This window comes from Gavia stellata, chromosome 3, assembly GCF_030936135.1.
Source record: "Gavia stellata isolate bGavSte3 chromosome 3, bGavSte3.hap2, whole genome shotgun sequence".
In the NCBI taxonomy this organism is placed as follows: Eukaryota; Metazoa; Chordata; class Aves; order Gaviiformes; family Gaviidae; genus Gavia; species Gavia stellata.
This window is the reverse complement of record NC_082596.1, coordinates 42,205,110-42,223,857: the sequence shown is the minus strand read 5'-3', so window position 1 is coordinate 42,223,857 and position 18,748 is coordinate 42,205,110. Positions and strand designations below refer to the sequence as shown.

The window sequence follows — 18,748 nt, the reverse complement described above, 5'->3', positions numbered from 1 at the left end:
AGGGACCTGTCTCAGGGTCTGATGAACCTCTGAAATGTGACAGAGCACCAGGGCCAAGTACCCTGTATTGAAGAAGGGGGTTGTGTTGATTTCTAAAAGTGCAGAGAGGATCCTGTGGAAATTGTGTAGGCCCAGGAGACCACAGGATAAATTGGGAATTGTGATCTTGTTGTAGGGAGGAGGCTGTAAATTTGAACGTGATGGTTATGGAGAGATGCAGGATAAAAGGATAAAAGTGGTTTGGACTTGGGATCATTGACACTGGCTGATGAATGAGCAGTAAAGGTGTTTCCTAAAGCTTTGAAAAGTGTTTAGAGAATCATTCTCATAAAATGCACACTGAAATAGAAGTATTCGCATAAAGCTAGAGCTACAAATGTAATAAAAAGTTACATTCCTTATTATACTTTTTAGGCCTTTTCCTGATTTTTTTTTTATTTTATTTTTTTAATGAGAGGCTGAAATTATTCCAAAGGGTGCAGTATGGTGTAAGCAACACAGGGGTCCAAAGAAAACAGAATTGATTTCCGTTACAGCTTTTACAAACACAGCATGTAATATCACTAAATAATAAGATGACTTATATTTTGTTGTACTATATAGTTGGAAGAAAGGGAACTTTCATTTCTGAGCTTTCTTGTGTATTTGTGCAGCTGTCTGTGCCTTTTGAAAGAAAATAGAGTTTTCATGTTTGGGAGGCATCTATAGGGCAGTATTCACCCAGAAGCAAGTATCGCTGAGAGTGGATTATTGCTACTGGGTAGGAAATGTAACAGTGCTGGATTTCAGAACTAAAAAGAAGCAAAATACTTTCTGAAGGTTTTCTTTTGAAGAGGCATCTCTATCCAGCTTCCAGTGAGCACTAAGCATACATTACAGGGGCAGTATGTAAGTATATCTGCTAAGTTGCTTTCCTGCTTTCCAGGCATTTGTACCTCCATGGGTTTTCCAGAAGCTATTTCCCCCTAACAGTGTTAGCATTTCTGGTTATGGCAGCATTATGCTTTAAACACCATCTTTTCAACTGTACAGTGAAATAGAAAGAGTGCTAAGTGGTGGCAGTGTTTTGTTTATGGAGAGTTTTATCTTAAAAGTCTTTGAGTGTGATGTAAGAGCAAAGCAGAATTAGCGTAAATATATCAGCCCATTGTACATTCATCTATGCAAGTTATTACAAAATGAATGCTAGTTGTGGTTTGGGTTTTTTGGTTGGAAGTAATACCTCAGCAGTGAAAAGTGGCCGCCTTTGCCACAGTTGTTATCTTCCCACTTGGTGAAGATTTCCCACGTCTACATAATTCTGCGACTCTTGGTTTTAGGTCACTGTAGTTCACATTTCTATGGCCTTTTGAAGGCTTAAACATCTACTTGAACAGATACTGCTCTTCATTTACTATTCATGTTTCACATTTTAGGGGGGAGCAGAGTTGAAAATCAGCACTTTCATCAGTACTTTGAGGCATGGTAGATCTGAAAGATTATTCCATCTCCTCATGCTTTATCTTGACAGTTAATATTGAGACCAAGTCTACACCCATACATATGTTTATCTAAAATTGGTTTCAAAAATTAAATACTGCTGCCATTCTGGATGAGTGTTATCTTATGTCAATTTATGCCTGTTTTATTTAGGCTTAGCCTGTATTTTTAAACCTAGTAATATAAATATGTGAGCTTTAAAACGACAATTATCCATAGAAGAACTTATATCAGTTTTAGACATACATGTTAGTATAACTTAATGCATAGTTCTGCAGCAAGTCATTCTCAGTGAAGTCCTCATTTATAGGCTTTTCAGGGACTGTTAGCAAAGTAGCATCTTCATAATCGAACCTGCAGTTCTAAAGTGCACCTAGTCGTTAGCAGAGCATGACATTATCCATCTGTGTCCTGTGTTCCTATGCAAATTTTGTTTTGTGGTCTCTTTGAGTCCTATTGAGATCACTTGTTGATTACTTAGGCTGAAATTTATGTGATGTTTATGGTGCATCTTGAGGTTGTGGTAATTATATTTTGTCATCTGGAAAATAAGATTGACACGGGCTTTTAAAAATCAAGGAAAGCAGAGTAAAGGCTGTCGGCCTTCGTTATATTTATCCACTGTGTTTCATCCTACCTCCTGTACAATCCCTTCGTCTGCTGTCCCAGGGGGATGAATTAAGAGCATGAGCTTCATTGTAGCTTTGTCTGGTGAAGCTCTGTCCTTGCCGAAATCAAGAGCAGAAATTCCACTAATTTCATTTGGGCCACATTTTCATTGTTGTTTTTTGCTGCTTTGTTGCAACTTGAATACTGTTAAAATATGCAATGCTCTTCTGTGGATACTTTTAGGCAAGGGCTGGCTGAAACTTGGCCAAGGTGTAGGAGCTACAGGGCAACACAGAACCAGTTAGCATCATTCAGTCTGTGTTTAGAATATAGCTTTAGGTATGAGAGAAAAAATAAACTTGAGTATTGTACAATAACATTGTATTAATAATACTGCTAGAAATAAATACTTGCCAGTGGGGCCAGTTCATAAATTTCTTTTAAATTTCAAAACACAGCATATTTAGAATATATGGAACTGTAATTCCAAAGTTTCTGCGTAGTTTATCTCCTCCTACTGCCTTGGCTTTAAATCAAGGAGAGAATATTTTATACAGGATTTATTTGTAGTTAATGTTAGTTGTATAGCTATTGCTGCTCTAGGCTGTATTGTGTTCCCCTAAATCATGCAGATAGTGCTTCTGTTATTTAATTGTGAATATCTGACAAACATATTACAGACCTAAGAGTGATTAGAGCACAATGCCTAGAATGACTAAGTGCTTTGGATCTCTGCCTCTGTCACAAAGGAATCCTGAATCAAAGTGTCTGGCTGAAAATACAGCTTTAAAAAACCAAAACCCCTCTACCTCTTGGTACATTTGGTATTCTATTCAGCAGGTCTGCAACAGTCGCTGGATGTTAGAGGAGCTCAGTTAGCAAGAACTTTAAGAGAGGTTTTATTAATGCATGCATAGTATTAAAATGAACTATGTTTGAATTTGTGCGTAAGTTTTTAGCTTTGTCTTTCTTTAAATAATCTCTTAAGTCTAGCAGTTTTTATAAGGAAGAGCAATAATGGAAATCTGGAGTGAATCCTGAAAAACACAATTCAGTCCGTGGAAGAATTACACCTACGGAGTAGGCATTTGGATGTAAACAGAGTAAAAGGAACATTTCTTAGGTCCCTAAGTATATTTCACACATTTGCTCTGGGAGTGGGTGAAGAAAACCTATTTGCCTTTGGATTTCTGCAGTGCAAAACCAGTACCAGAGCTGTACACAACAGGAAATTCAGATGCCTAAGCAGTGGGTTTCTTTGGAGTTTAAGCCAGAAGAAAGCCATTTCTATACCCCTGTTGCTGCAACGATGATTTTCACAATTGGAAACTAAGTGGCATAATTTTGTCTTCCCAAGACTACGCTGTACTGCTGCCTCTCAGCCTTTTTCATTACTGATGAAATTAATAAGTTGCAAGGCTCTCTAGTGTCACTGCTTTGTTTCAGGTGCCCGTGGACAGCAGAGACGCTGGTAGGAATTGCACTCACTTTCCCTGCTAGCAGCAGAATTAGGCTGCAGCCATCACCAAAACAGGCAGAAGTTATTTCATTAGCACTTTACATTCATCCACCTCTCTTTCATCCCACTTTCCTTTCTAACAGTGTCTGGTTAATAATTTTTAGCTCTCTGAGATAAGAGTACTGAATAAACTTTCCTGTGATATTTAAATGCAGTACCTTGGTGAAATGGGGTAATTTAAACAACACACAAAGCCTCAGTTGATCCTTTTTTGTAGCGGCATGTACCATAATTTATGCCAGCAGCCCCACAGGTACAAAGCCTCTGTGTCTGGCCACGTAACCACCTGGCTGTTAGTCCTCTGGCTCCCTGTGCTGGCCTGGGTGGACATTTCTGCCCTGGCTCTTCACCAGGACTTTGCTTTTCTTTCTAGGCATGCCTGAAGCTCATTGCCAGTCACAGCATAGTTCCATTGATTTCAGGGCACTTGGCCCTGTATGTGCTTGCAAACAAGCACTCTTGTTCTCTCGGATGAACATGCATGCACACTGGGATTTATTTTTTTCCCCTCCTCCTCCTTTTTACCTTCTAAGTGTGGTTTTGAAGCCAACATGGATGCATAGCCTCCTAAGCAATGCTTGCTGGCATTGATCAGGGCTGTCCTGAGTGAGGAAGCTGTTAAGTGCTGAGGAAAGACTTCCAAAAGCAGCCTCGAGTTTGATGCCTTGGTTCCCACAGCTCCGACCCATAGTGGTGCACGGAGCCGCTTGCCAGGAGGAGAATGGAGTTGGCAGCTGTCCTCTGAGGCAGGACCATGGTGGCCTTTAATGACAGCCACCGAGGAGGAAATGGAGAGTTGTGGTCTTGCCTATTCAAGTGGTATTAACTCAGTTGGGTGGCAGTGTTGTTTAGTACAGAGAATTGGGGTTTTAGTTGTTTTGGGGATTTTCTTCCTCCTGACAAGACCCCTGCTCTCGCATAGATTTGATTTCTGCACGCAAGTATCAAATACACACACCAATGGGGTGTTTTTACAAGCACTTAGCCATCAAGCTCTGAGCTGGCGACATGGAAAGATTTGATCTGTGTGAACGGAAGAGAAATGTGTGCGTGCAGATGCGTGTTGGAATTTCCTTCAAAACATCTGGAAATTTGAGACTTAATTTCAAAATAGTACCAATAAATATGTTGATTCAAATGAGGAAAGTGAGCTTTTTCTCTTTCAGAAAGACTTAGTTAAAATTCAGGAAGTCAAACTGCTGAGGAGTTAGTGCTAGGATTTATAAAACAACATTGAAAGGGAAGCTTAATTAACATTTCACTCCCCTTTCAATTGCACTGAATGCATGTCTGGTTTATCACCCACCTAAATATGTTAGTCTGTATTTGAAGAATGCTTGTGACAGTGAGCCTTCAGGAGAAAGCTCAGCTTTTTCTTAGAATCTCATTATAGCATTTATATATTTTATTTACTTGCTTTGACCTTGGATGATTTAGAGAGAATATTCAACGTATATATCATGTATTTCTGGGAATCAGTACTTGAGGTTGTTTTCTTTTTACTGTTTATGTATCTTTAGCTGGAATTTAAATTTTTGTGGGATTTTTTGGTCTAAACAACATACTGATGGCATGCCCTATATTAGTAAGTTGGCTATTGATGGATAAGCATGCACAACATAGCAGTACGCACAAAAGCGGGTCATCCCTGGGAAGAATGCTGCTCTGTGTTCCTTAGGACAAGTGAAGAAGTAGCAGCTGCTTTACTTTCTCTCCCTGAAGAACACAGCGATAACAGAAATGGGATATTAAAAAGGGCAGCATAGATTAATGGGGCAGTAGTAAAACAAATGAGACCCATTAGCTAAATCACTGCTTGAAAAGTAGATTCCATGATAAGTGCCCTTCAGTGCCTCATGTGGGAAAAATTGTTACAGCACTTGTAACATCATCCATGGTGTTGGATTTCAGACTGTTGTGACAATCCTAAGTGATAGGATCTTAAAATAATTTAGATTAAGGTAAACTTCATTTGCACTTAGCGCTTGGTAGAAAACTTGAACGATTATATCCAAATGTGAAGACAAGTTCTTTTCTTTCAAACCCAGTCAGAACGTTTTTGCATGCTCCCAAAATCTTTCATCAAGAAACAAAGCCTTTTTTTGTTCTGTTAAGCCTGTAAGGTGATCGTGAGAACTTGGAAATCCTTATTTTACTGCTGGACTAATGTTCAAACAGATTTTGAACTGGAATAGGTGGCTTTAGCAAGATCTTCTACTTTTTAATTGTTGCTTTTTTATTAGGTTAACAATGAAATGTGTGCATTGCACTTAAAAAAAAAGCTACGTGTCTCTGCTTTTTAGACCATGTTTTCTGGAGCATTTAATAAAAAAGGAAAATACGCTTAATTTCTTAGATTTACAGAGTATGTTACGTATAAGGAGAAGAACGTTTGGGCTTTAGAGATAAATTGTGTGCACAAATGAACTAATCAAAGCCAAAGATACTAGTTTGAAAGTGCTCTTTCATTGATCTTCAGGAGATAGATGGGTGTAAGTCTCTGAATTGACACATTTTGCTTCCCTTTTTCCCTCCAGCAATACATGGCTGTGTTGTGGTGGGGTTTCATTTTTTTTATTTTATTTTTTTATTTTACAGTGTAATTTTGTTAAATTCAAGCTTAGACTGTAAGCAACGAGCAACATGTTTCTTGCGAGATGCCCAGGGGTGCAGAGCGAGAGGGGGGCATGGGCGCCCCGAGCACCGCCTCCCCTGCGCCGGCGGCTGCATCCCGTCCGGCAGTGGGAGAGGAGGACCGGGAGGCGGCTGTTGCTATCGCTCTGATGTCAGGCGCTCTCGCTAACGTGTGGTTGGTTATTCTGCGTTTCAGATTGCTGCCGGTAGCAGAGCACAAAGGGAACGGCGAGACTCCTGCATCTTTCAGCGAGAAGAAAGGAGTCGGCGGAGCAGACTAATACGGACTTGTGTCGGGTGGCCTTGCCCTACAAAGGCTGCCTTTAAAAGAGAAACGCAGCATTATTTAATGAGCTGTGAGATGAGGCGCTGCTGCTAACGCTCAGATCCCAGGATTCATCAGCTATTCATTGTGCTTAATGTACATGTTTCTGCACCGTGCATTTAGGAGATCCCAGAGAAGAATCCAAAACGGCTGCGGGGGAAAGACCACCAAACATGCCTACAGAAACACTACCGACAGGTAGCATGGTGAAGCCGGTCAGCCCTGCCGTGACTTTCACGTCTGCCGTTCCTCTCCGCATCCTGAACAAAGGACCTGACTATTTTCGCAGGCAGGCGGAGCCTAATCCAAAAAGACTGAGCGCAGTGGAGAGGCTAGAAGCCGACAAGGCAAAATACGTCAAGAGCCAGGAGGTCATCAACGCCAAGCAGGAGCCTGTGAAGCCAGCAGTGCTGGCAAAGCCGCCCGTCTGTCCCGCGGCCAAGCGAGCACTGGGAAGCCCCACCTTGAAGGTCTTCAGCAACAACGCGAAGACCGAGAGCGGTGTCCAGAGAGAAAATCTGAAACTTGAGATTTTGAAGAACATTATCAACAGCTCCGAAGGCTCCAGCTCCGGTTCAGGTTATAAGCACGGTCCCCGAAACTGGCCACCCCACAGGGCCGATTCAACGGAGTTGAACCGACACTCGTTTGCCGAATCTTTGAAGGTTTACCCCACGCAGGGCCGTAGCAGCCCGCAGGAGAGCAGCTCCAACGTCAGCAGAAGGCTCCTAGATCAGTCGGCAGAGACTTTCTTACATGTCTCTCACAGCTCCTCAGACATTAGGAAAGTAACTAGTGCAAAGCCCTTAAAAGCAATACCCTGCAGTAGTTCAGCCCCACCTCTGCCTCCAAAGCCCAAAATCGCTGCCATCGCCACCCTGAAATCCCCAGAGATTGAGGCAGTCGAGTCTGGATGTGGAGTTAGTAGAAGACCCTCCCTACAGCGATCAAAATCAGACTTAAGCGACAGATACTTTCGTGTCGACGCAGATGTTGAGCGGTTCTTTAACTACTGCGGACTGGATCCTGAAGAGCTTGAAAACCTCGGGATGGAAAACTTTGCAAGGGCTAACTCTGATATTATATCCCTCAACTTTCGCAGTGCAAGCATGATTAGCTCAGACTGTGAACAGTCTCAGGACAGCAACAGTGACCTTAGAAACGATGACAGTGCCAATGACCGTGTGCCATACGGCATTTCTGCCATTGAAAGGAATGCCAGAATCATCAAGTGGTTATATAGCATCAAGCAAGCTAGAGAGTCACAGAAAGTGTCCCATGTGTGAGAGGAAATCCACCGTAGAAAAAGCAAGGACTGTATCTTTGTCTGTGAATATTAAGTCGTGAAGGGTTGTGAAGTCTACTTGAAGTCTTGTACACTTCTCAAATCTCTTTGTGTTGCTTGTTGTGCAATGTTTCCAAGTTGCATGCTTGTCAACATGTGAGCTGCCCTGGCTTCCACTTGAACAATAACTAACTGCAAAGCCTGGCTGAGCATACACATTATCTGCCAAAAGTTTAAGACGAGAATCTAATTAGGGCTTCAGTATAATCAAAGTGTTTACATGGAAAGGTTATATGACTTCTTTGGTATTTATGTGGTTCCTTGTGGATTTTATATGTCACTTTTTGTCTTAATACAGATATTGTCAACTGACGTTACTAGCTTCTAAGTTGAAACAGAATCCCTTTGGAGGGAAGAAGAGCAAAATTGGCCAAAATAAGAGGTTTAGGCATACGACGACAGGCAAAGCAGCCTTATCTCTTGTAGAAAGTGCATTATTGGCACATGTGAAACTGTTTCTAAAAGGCAAAGAATGTTACCTTCTTAAATTATGTATCGTTGTTAAACTATATATCCCTGCTTGTAGTAAGGGACTGTTCAGTAAAGGTTTCTTTTTTCTAGGTAAGCTCCCTCAGTTTTACAGCAGAAGTAGTCTGATGAATCTGCTTGACCTCTCATAAACTAAATGAGTCTTGCATTTGGGTTGGTATAAGCATTTTAATGGTTTTGTGTTATACTGTTGGAAAAGCTTAATCAAGATTGGAGTCAACAGATGGAAATGTTGTAGGTGCAGGATTTTGCAGGTTTGTTTTTTTGCTCAAAGATTCCTGGTCTTAAACTTTTGACGGGAGTGACTAGATCCTATAGCTGATACTGAATGCCTTTATTAGTCAAACACATCATGACTACAAACTCCATGCTGTCTATTTTTTTTTTTTTGTAGATCTATTTCAACAGTTAATGAACAAAAATGGAAACACACAGCCATATCAATATAACGCCTCCTATTCAGAAGTAAATACACTCAGTAGCTGAACTATATCTGAAAAATTGTGACTATGTTGTCTTGCATATGTTATATCTAAGGCTGTGAAAATTTGTTACAGCTCTAGGAAAGTGTAGAAACATGACAGTATGTAGCCTTTTTTTTCTTTTTTTTTTTTTTTTCTCTTTATGGTGGTTAGTGCTGCAGGTCAACCTGTTACAAATCTTTTGACAATCTGTGTCTTCCCAGTGGTTTAATTAACTGTCATTTCAACTGACAGTGGTGGTGTAATAGCAGAGAAGTTGAAAGTACAGTGGTCTGCTTCACTATTATTGTATACATGCTTTGAAGAAAATTGCAGCACTACCTTATACTTCATCAGCTAATAGGAAACTTTTTTATTGTGTAAATGCTGTAAGACTTTGTATATACTTCAGTTGTTACGAAATCTTTAAAAGGAAGAGTGTTATGCTAATAAATAGCTCCTGGTGCAGGTGTGGTAGGTTTTTTGTTCTTTTTTTTTAACCCTCCCATTCTTAAAACTATATCAGGAACTCAATTGCAGTGTGTTTTAGTGCTGTAGAAGGTCTTGGTTAAATAATAGTTCCAGTAAAAGGTTTATTTTACTAAAGTGCTTTCCAGAATATAATTTTTTATAAAGTAACTATAGCAGCATGATCTGTCCGAAGAACTAGAAGAGATTTTTCAAGACTCCTAAAATAGCTTGCTTCTTCCTTACCTAGCAATGTTACTGTTCCTGTTTATAGCATCTGTTCATAATGAATCACCACAGTCTTCTGAATTATTCTTCAGTAGCGCTTATTTATATATTTGAATATTAAAGGTGTTTTACAAAGTCGGGTTCTATCTTTTCTCTAAGAAGTCTGTAGCCCAACTTCTTGCCGATAGCCACAGTTAATGCAGGCAAGCCTAGAAGCGGAGCCACGCAGTCATTTGTTGCCTATGGAATTATCCTACATCAAGTTTTATGTCATTGTTTTCCAAATGATTGTTTATGGGGGGCGGGGGAAAGCACATGTTCAGTTTCAGGAGACTACTCTATGGTTTTTACAGTTGGCTTCACAGCCTAAGACTTACAACATTCCTAGTTCGGTCAAAAAAATGAGGAGCTGTGTATTTCAGCTACAGGCACATTTGTGACATTTTAAGCTCCATGGGTTTCAGTTGGCATTGACATCGGACTGGTTTTTCAAGCATATTTTTCCAATAGTAAGTTCTACTCAGTTCAGTGACTATTTTGCCAAGGAAAATAATGCTTAAGGGATTAAAGCCAAGTGTAATGCAGCTGTATAGCAATGAAATAAAGAAGTTAAAACAGAAATAAAAATGCACTCACATTGTTCTCTCTCAAGTGTTTTAAGAATGATGATAAACATGCTATCTCAACTGTTGTCAGCCAAAACCAGTAATAAAGCAGCCTTTATAACTAGAAAATGGATTCGAGCATATGCTAGTATTCTGAACTTGTTTCCCAGGGTTTGTTAGGAAGTCATAGGCTCTTGAGAAATCAAATTCATTTCCTTTTAATGCCACAGGAGGTTTAGGCTTGTGAGCTATCTGTAAGAGAGCATTTCCTCACCCGAGATCTTAAGCAGCACCTTTGACACTACACAGGCTCTGACTCCACTATCCCTGCTTCTTACAATATTCACATGGATAAGATTTTACGGGACCCAGACCTTCACAGTCAGCTGAACTTGCAACTCTGCTGAGGTTGCAGTAATAGAAATCACAAGATCGTAAAATGTCCACGAGGCTTTGCACAAGCAGGTAACAATTGCCTTCATTTGTCACTTTATTACAGTTTATGCAGATACGATTTATTTATTTATCATCTTGCTATTACCTGTATGTTTGCATAAAAGCCACATCATTGGTGTCAGATCTGTTTTCGTTTTCAAATGGGAATAACCATTTTGCCATTGCAGACGTGTCAAGAGGGTCCATTGTTTGTCTCTGCCTTGGGAGATTCCTGAGTGCCGAACGTTGAATTTGCAGAGAGTTGTAACCAACTCAAAACACCTCATCGGGGACCCATTCTGGTCTTGTTTCTGCTGCCTCCAGCAGGCTCTTACTCAGGTACAAAGCGCACAGCAAGCGTCCATGGTTGAACAACAGCTCTTGTTGCAGCAGCAGCTCTTGAGGGAGATGCAAGTCTGTGGCATCCTGTGGAAGCCAGTACTGAGCCCAGCGCTGACGGTCCTTGCCCCAGAAGTGAAGAAAAACGCAGTATGTTTTCAGTAGTTGGTGTAAATTCTCACACACGCAAAAGAAACCACCACAGAGGTTTATGGTGGTTCTGTTATTTTGGCTTGCTGGGGAGGGAAAGGAAGAGGAAAATGATGTGACAAAGTACACTTTGAAATCTATGTACAGCTTTGTGCAGAGATAAACCATTTCTCTGAGTGAAAGAGATGGGCAGCAAAGTGAAACTGCTCTTTTAATCACTTCATGTTATATAGTAACAATGTCGTGAAAGATGAGATGTACAGAATCTGTGCCACAAACTTACATTCAACAAATACAAGTACTGAAATTTTCTTTTTTATGAATTCTCTTTCTGCAAGGGAGATCGCTGTGCTGCGAGCGTATGCAGCATCTGAGTGACCGAGGGCTTTTGAAGGGTAAACACAGAATGATGATGCTTTTGGCAGAAATTCAAAAATCAAAAGACATGCTCAGACAACAGAGCCAATCAGCATTGCTGACTTACTTCTTTTTACAGCAGTTTATCCATCAATGGAGGCCATGCGTGTTTGATTCCAGTCATTCAATGAAAAACAAAGTGCTTAATGGAGCTCTGCAGTATAGAGCTGAATAATTTCAGTCTGCAGGAGAACTGGGAAGGAGCTAAACCTTAAAAAGAGTCTTCCTGATACCTATCGATTATGGGATGATAATGTTTCATACATTATATTCAGACCTCACTTGTTCATAAGAAACTTCTTATTAAGCAGAGCAGTCAAACCAATAAACCTGTGAGGTGCCAGTTTTCCATGGCTATAAAACTCATGTTTTATGTGATTAATGTTGCCACACCAGTAGCTGAGCACATTAGGCTTAGAATGTAAGAGCATCTGGAGCTTTGTTCCTATGAACAGTAAGGGTCCATTGCCTATTTTGGCAATGAATATAAATGCAGATATAGTGTAAGGTCCCTTTGTGCTGTACAAGAGAATAAATTGGTCAAGGTGTTTTGTCCTGAATTGTAATACAACTCTGTATTAAAATCCTTGTTACCAAGGCTAAGATGTTCACTGATATCCTGAATTAATGTGACATTCCTTGCTGTCAGCAGAAAGACCCCAATAGTCTGCCCTTTGAAATATGTCACCCATAGCTTAATGGGAAAGGCCATTAAAATTGTCTGTTCAGTGCAAGGACTTTATCTCCTAATGATGGCATCCTTTAAGTGAAGCTACAAATAAGCAATTTTCAGTCAAAAGTATTAACCCATGAACACCTTTCATTTTTCTCCCTGGAAGCTCAAGCGGTGATCAATACCTTTGTCCTAGTGTTTGTTACAGTTGGTATGTCAAATACTCAGATGTTGCCCATTTGGGGCACAGCGCAATCAAGTGGAGACACCTACACCACACCATCTGTCTTGCCCTGGTAGGTATGAACAGCCTTCAAGCGTATTTTTTATGTGATCACTGAAGAATTTGGTTGTGGCTGCCCATCAAAACTCAGTAAGTGGTGACTTTTTTTTTTAAGTTTTCATGAAAAACAATCAATTATATAACAAAAACTGTAGTCTCTTAAATGTCATTCTTCTAAATTTAAAGTCATTTTCATGATGGTCTTATGACAAGAGTAAGAGAGTGCTAGTATCTGTGCTATTATTGTTTCCTGCTTTTGGCACTGCAAGTCTTCTCCACCATCTCGGTGTCTTGCCTTTTCTGAGTTTTCCCAGCTTCCCTTCTTCCTTTCTGCATGTCCCTTGTCTGGCGTTTTCATCTTCTCTGAAATGTATGACTAAGGTCATCATCTTCTTGCCTCGCCTCTTCTTAACCAGTCTCATCCTTCAGTTATGTTAAGACCCCAAAATCCCAAAGCAACTTTTCCACAACTAGTCCTGTCTTTTACAGCCCCCATATTCATGGCAGCCTGTTTCCAAGAGAGTAACTGTGGCTGCAGTTGAGCTGCCATGTCCTCAACAGATAGTCGGTCTTGCCATTCTGAACTGTAAAAGCTTTGCTATTCTCAGCACATAGCATTCAGAAATGCACTGACAGTGATTTGAAGTGGCTTAAGGAGCAGGATAAAAGGGTGCTTAGCTGAATGTGAACTCTATTTTACTAAAGTTTTTGGGGATAGTGGTTTTGTTCTTTATTTTAAATAGATTGGGGGGACAGCAGAAAATTAACATAGTCTTATTTATTAATGTTGGCCTGCAAATAAGAGTTGGAAGCACAGGTTCAGATAATGTGTCTGACTGCATGAAAATTACAGTATTAGGTTTTGGCAAAGGCTTGATTTTCTTTATCCATATTTTGCATATCTCGGAGCATATCAGCTTACACATATCTGGCACCAAACTAACTCATCGCATCTGAAAACGCTTTCTGTGAGCTTATGGGTTTGAGTCCATCTGCTGAATTTTCTTTTGTGTTGAAGAACTCTGAACAAAGAGCTGTCAGTGCTTTCAATTTCCCGTGTTCGACAAACGAGGCCTTTCAAAACCTCTCCTACAGACCGAGCGAAAATAGGAGCTTTATGCTGGTATACGCTCTGGTGTTGAATTCAGGAGGTAGAGAGCAGGCAAGAAGTTATATTGTAAAATTATTTTTTTGCTGTTGTTTCCTAATGAAATTGCAGGGTTGGGGTTTTGTCCCCCCGAAATGCCATACAGTGAAAGAGAGCCAAAGAAGCTAATAACGCTTTACAGGGTTTCCCCATGGTGGCATAAGGAAACTAAAACATGGCTGAGTACTTCATCTGGGAAGACCATGAAAAAACTGATACCCAAATTCTGGCCCCATTGAAATCAATGGGAATTTTACCACTGATTTTAAGTGGATTTCACCAGCTGTCAGAGCTTAATATTTTGTCCTATTTGGGGGTGGGTTTTTTCCCCCTATTGTAGATCTTGTGCATTAGTTTTCCACCATTTCCTCACCTATTCTTCTGTCTCCCCAAGCAGCACAAGGGGAAATCCCTCCAGGCACAGCAGGTAGGAGCCCTGGGAGCAGTGAAACCTCCCGCCGGTGTTCAGAGATCCCTCCTTGCTTTCAGACAGACCCACAGCAGCATGGCTGGAGCACCCACTGGTGCCAAAATGGTGTCTAGTAAAATTAGTCACCCAAAGAGGCTGTTTCAGGCCCTTGATATGCAGCTGATATGGGTGCCAGAGGATAGGGCGCTGATCTAAACACAAGGAAGCAGCTGTAAGATCACCGTCTTATCCTTTGGCGTGGAAGGAGAAATCACCCTGGGTCTAGCTAGGTGTGTTGAAATTCCCCATCTACAGCTCCTTCTGCTCACTGGGCCAAGAAATTTGTCCCTGTACTGTACTCCTCCGCAGTGGTACCGTTCAGGCCCCTGACGAGGACCATCTGGGTCATTAGTTATCACTAATTTTTCAATTACTTTTGCTGGTTTTACCCGCAGAAGAATTGTATAATGTTCTGCACTGAACTGTCTTAATGAAAAATATTTTTTCTACAGGATGTAAATCTGTGAGATGAGGCAAAGAAGAGGTTTGGTGAAGCACAAAATACTAGTGCTGGTATCAGGAGAAGGTCAGGACCTACTTTCCCAGGACAGTGTGTGTCTCTTTACACATAGGTAGCACATGTTATAATATGTTCTCTAAATTTTTGCTGGACTGCTAATGACGGGCTTATGGAAAAACTGGGAACTAATGAGCCATCATGAACGTTTGTATCAAGCCTCAGGGGTGCCCCTTCCGCTCATCTCGGAACGCCAAGGGGGTGTTTCAGGAGCAATGTACGACTGGTGCTATTCTAAAACAAACTCGTCCTACCACAAGCTATTTAAGTAATAAACTGCAAAGTAGTCAGCTATGATATCAAAAATCTTTATGGGAGGTTGTTTATTCAAGGCATCATTTCTGAAATGTTCGGGGCAGGCCCTGCTCCTTGGAGGTCACCATTCAAAGGCGTACGCTTCTCCCATGGTTGTCCTCCTTCCAGCCCTGCTATGGAAGAGGGAGCAAGGGTAGCACTTTGGGGCCCTGTCCTGGCAAATCCCCCACCGTGGGCAGGACACTCCTGCACTGTCGAGGCTCGGGGACATGTATGGTTTAATATGCAAAGGCAGCTGTAGTGTGGAGTTAAAGATTTTTCTAATGGGCTTAGTACTGCCCATGCAGGTACCGTACAGAGCTGATGCTCGGGGTCATGCTGGGTTTTCAGGGGGCTGCTGAGTGAACAGATATGTAATGCCATGAAATTGTGGAATGTTTTGAAAGCATATGGAAATGGTTTTCCTGGCCACATGTTTATTGAACAAAAAATGGCATTTCACATGGTTGAAGTCATGGCAGAGCACTGGGATTCAGTAGATACTGGGCAGAAGTCAGTGGTCTGACGGGCTGACTGAAGCAGAGAGCCTGTGTGACCTAAGGAGTAATAAAGTCCTGCAGCTCCATTAGCCCTTTCCGGGATGCAGCCCGACATGCCTGGTGTGGGGAAGGCTGGGTGCACTGGAAGGAGGGACTAACTATAAAGCCATGCCACCAGGCAAGCCTAGGCGATTAATTATATTTTTAATTCAGCATTTTTTAAGAATCATTTATAGCCTTGTATTTATACACAGGAAATCTAATCCATTGGCTTAATGTGTTTGCGAGTGGTGGCAGTTTGTTTTACTTGTTTAATGTTATTTTAAGCCAGAGAAATAGTTCAATATGAACACCTGGCTGCTATCGACAGCTGGCACTTTTTTTCCCTGTGCCAGCTGATAGCAGATCATGTAGATAAAAATATGGAGTTGTTAGCCGGGTTATGAATAAGTTGAACCTCTTCAGAAAAAAAAATGATTAAAACAAAACATACAGAAGCTTTTCCTGACTGATGCTGACTATGGCACATTTGTCTTTCTCAACAGCTACAAGTAAATTGTTAGGCTCCAAAAATAAGTGATAGACTTGCTGTCTTTGAAATCATTAAACAAGGAAGCAGGAGAGAAAGCATGATTTTTTTAGAGCAACTTTGATGTTAGCATATCCTGCTCATGTCCTGTGTGATGAGGGGGGGACGGCAAGGGGACAGACTGCTGCTTTAGTACATGCTCTGCAGGGGAACAGAAGGGGGAGCAAAAATGTGATCTGAAAATAACATTAGCCATGATGGTCTGACCATGAGGTCTTCCTCAGGAACAGTCTGTCTGCAGGAGCAGAGCTAGTCGCTGTGTTTAAATGAACAAGCTTTTCAGAGCACAGATGTTGAACATTTTTACTGCTCAGTGCTCCCAAAAGATCTGACTGGCCGTGGCCCCCAGTGCCAGCTTCTTAGTTTGTATTGCTGCTCTCAACGATACATCCCTACAGACTCATTTGTAATGCCTCTCTCTGTAAGGGGGCAATGCCAAGATAAGAATACTGGAGGTCTCTGTACTCTCGGCAGCAAAACACAGCAGAGATGAGAGCGATACGAAAGGTCCAGGAGTGCAGGAAATTGTCTTCAGCCTGTTCCCTTCAGAAACCACCCCCTTTGGGGGAGGCACTGATGTGCAATAGCGGAGGTGGGAGTTGCCTCCTTTAAACATTTTGGAAAGGAATTACCAGCCTCTTTGAACGAGATGCTAATCCCAGGCTCCCTCAGAGCTTCTGCTGAAAACAAATTGCCATTTTTTTCAGTCCTGCCCTGCATGGCACCTCAAACATTTTTGCTGCTGCAAATAAGCAGCATTTCTATAGCGATCTGGTAGGTGTGGGGAGCTCCTTGGCTGAGCCATGTCCTCATGTGTCTCTTCCCACCGTGCTGCAGGAAGGTACACTTCTGCAGAGCAATGCTTCTTGCCTCTGCATTTCCTCTGTGGTCACTGCTGTTTCTTTCCCAGACCCGTGTTTTCATGTCAGCTACTCAGGAGCCAAAGATCCTTTCTCCTGGACCTCATCATTCTGATGAGCTGCAGCTGTTTGCCACTTTGGCTCATCCTTGAAATTTTTCTGACAACAGCCTGGGTCTCCACTTTATTTATGACCAGCCATAAGAAGCTGTTTCATGAAGCATATCACTAAAATTTCAGTTTTCTTGTTGCTTTTTTTTACTGTAAGCTGAGGCCATTTATCATTCTTCCTTGATATTTTTAGTCTTTGAGTTTCCTCAGGTTGAAGGATTTATTTCTTTAGGCAACAGTTTCTAGGTACTTTGAAAGACAGTCTATTATTTGTTAACACTCTGGTACATGTAACTCTACTAAACTATTGATATGCATGTAGTTAGTCCATTGAATACATATGCATTAGTGACCAGGATGAAGGAACAATAAATGTATGAGAAATTTTAGAAATAAATTTTTGAGAAGCAGTTTGGAGAAGTTCCAGTCTATCTGAGCACTGCAGATGTAACGCGGGCTGCCTGCATTTGCAATGCACAGTAAAAATTATCAGAAGATTCTGATTAGTAAATGGAATGTGTAATGTGTTCCCAACAGACCGGTTTCCCATAAGAAATAACTCATTTTGAGCCCTGTTTATTTTTCAAAAGTGCATAATAGAACTGGCGTTGAGAAAATTTTCTGTGGAATGGGGAAATAAAAAAAGCCACTTTCAAGTTAGCGGAACCCCAAAACAAATAGTTCGGTTGAAACACTTTTGCATTATTTCCAGCAAAGAATTTGATTGACAAGTGCATCGTGAAAGAGCAGTAAATCAGTGCTGCCAGAGGCTTGTGGTTTCTAAGGAACCCAGGGCAGAAGGGCCCTGCCCCTGCCTGCAGCCCACCCCACTGCTGTCCCAGCCCACCCCACTGCTGTCCCAGCCCACCACTCAGGGGTTGCTGCTCACAAGCAAAGTTAGCTCCATCTTGGCTTTTGTCCAAGTTGCTGCTGTAAGAAGGCTGCTGCTTTACCAAGTTCTCTTTGTCCTGCTTCCAAAAGACGATTCTCCTTCAGAAAACATGAGCAACTGCAGCCGTTGCATGGTTGTCTCTCCTGGCGCCACGGTGTGTGGTTATGTCCTGTCATCTTTAGGCAACTCTGTCTTGGCAACCCTTGCACCACGATGAATTGCTTACATGGCCTGTGGTGAGAGCATACACTTTGCAAAGCATGAAGGTGTCGTATCACAATAAGATGTCACAGTCGGTGATGGACGGTGAAGCAGCTGGTAGCCCGTGATGTACCAGTTCACATCTACCATGAAGGATGTGGCTTGTGCCTAAAATGGGCAGATCTTTGGAGCCTGGAGAATTCTTGGTCATCAAAATCAACATGTCCCATGGTTAGGTTGCCTTTGTGGAAAACGCTGTGCTCCGAGGCCCTGCTCTTCAGCACCACAAATGCGGGTGTTTTCTGTTCTGTGGGAGCTTTCAAAATTCTTTGGAAACTGAATTTTGAGATCTCAATCTATTCTGGAGGAGCTTTCAAAATTCTTTGGAAACTGAATTTTGAGATCTCAATCTATTCTGGAGGGGATTTTTTTCCTGAGACAGTGTTGCTTTTGTCGGCACAGCTGCCAGCTGTTATTTCAGGCTAATCTGTAAGCTCAAGCAGGCATTTACAGCAGTTACAACCCCTCCTTTTTTCAGTTCTTTCCAAGAAAAATCTGCAAAACCTAGAGATGTGTTCTCCATAGTAAAATGTAGGAATAAAGACTCCAGATAATAATCAGGAAATGTAACTATTTGCCCTCTCCTTTTCTCTGGCTCTCCAGGAGTGCTCACACTAAAAAAAAAAAAGGTGTATGCTTATACCAAATAT

The 18,748-nt window shown here is 41.5% G+C and overlaps 1 protein-coding gene across 2 annotated transcripts in view; it reads left to right on the top strand.

The window, feature by feature from the left end:
* The window catches only part of FAM110B (family with sequence similarity 110 member B), an 82,711-nt gene extending 73,700 nt beyond the window's left edge, over window positions 1-9,011 (top strand). For both annotated transcript variants that reach the window (XM_059815289.1, XM_009809388.2), the window contains exon 3: window positions 6,438-9,011. In XM_059815289.1, coding sequence (XP_059671272.1) covers window positions 6,740-7,852 — 1,113 coding nt within the window. In that variant the 5' untranslated portion in view covers window positions 6,438-6,739 and the 3' untranslated portion in view covers window positions 7,853-9,011. The remainder of the gene's footprint in view (window positions 1-6,437) is intronic.
* The last annotated feature ends 9,737 nt before the right edge of the window (window positions 9,012-18,748 follow it).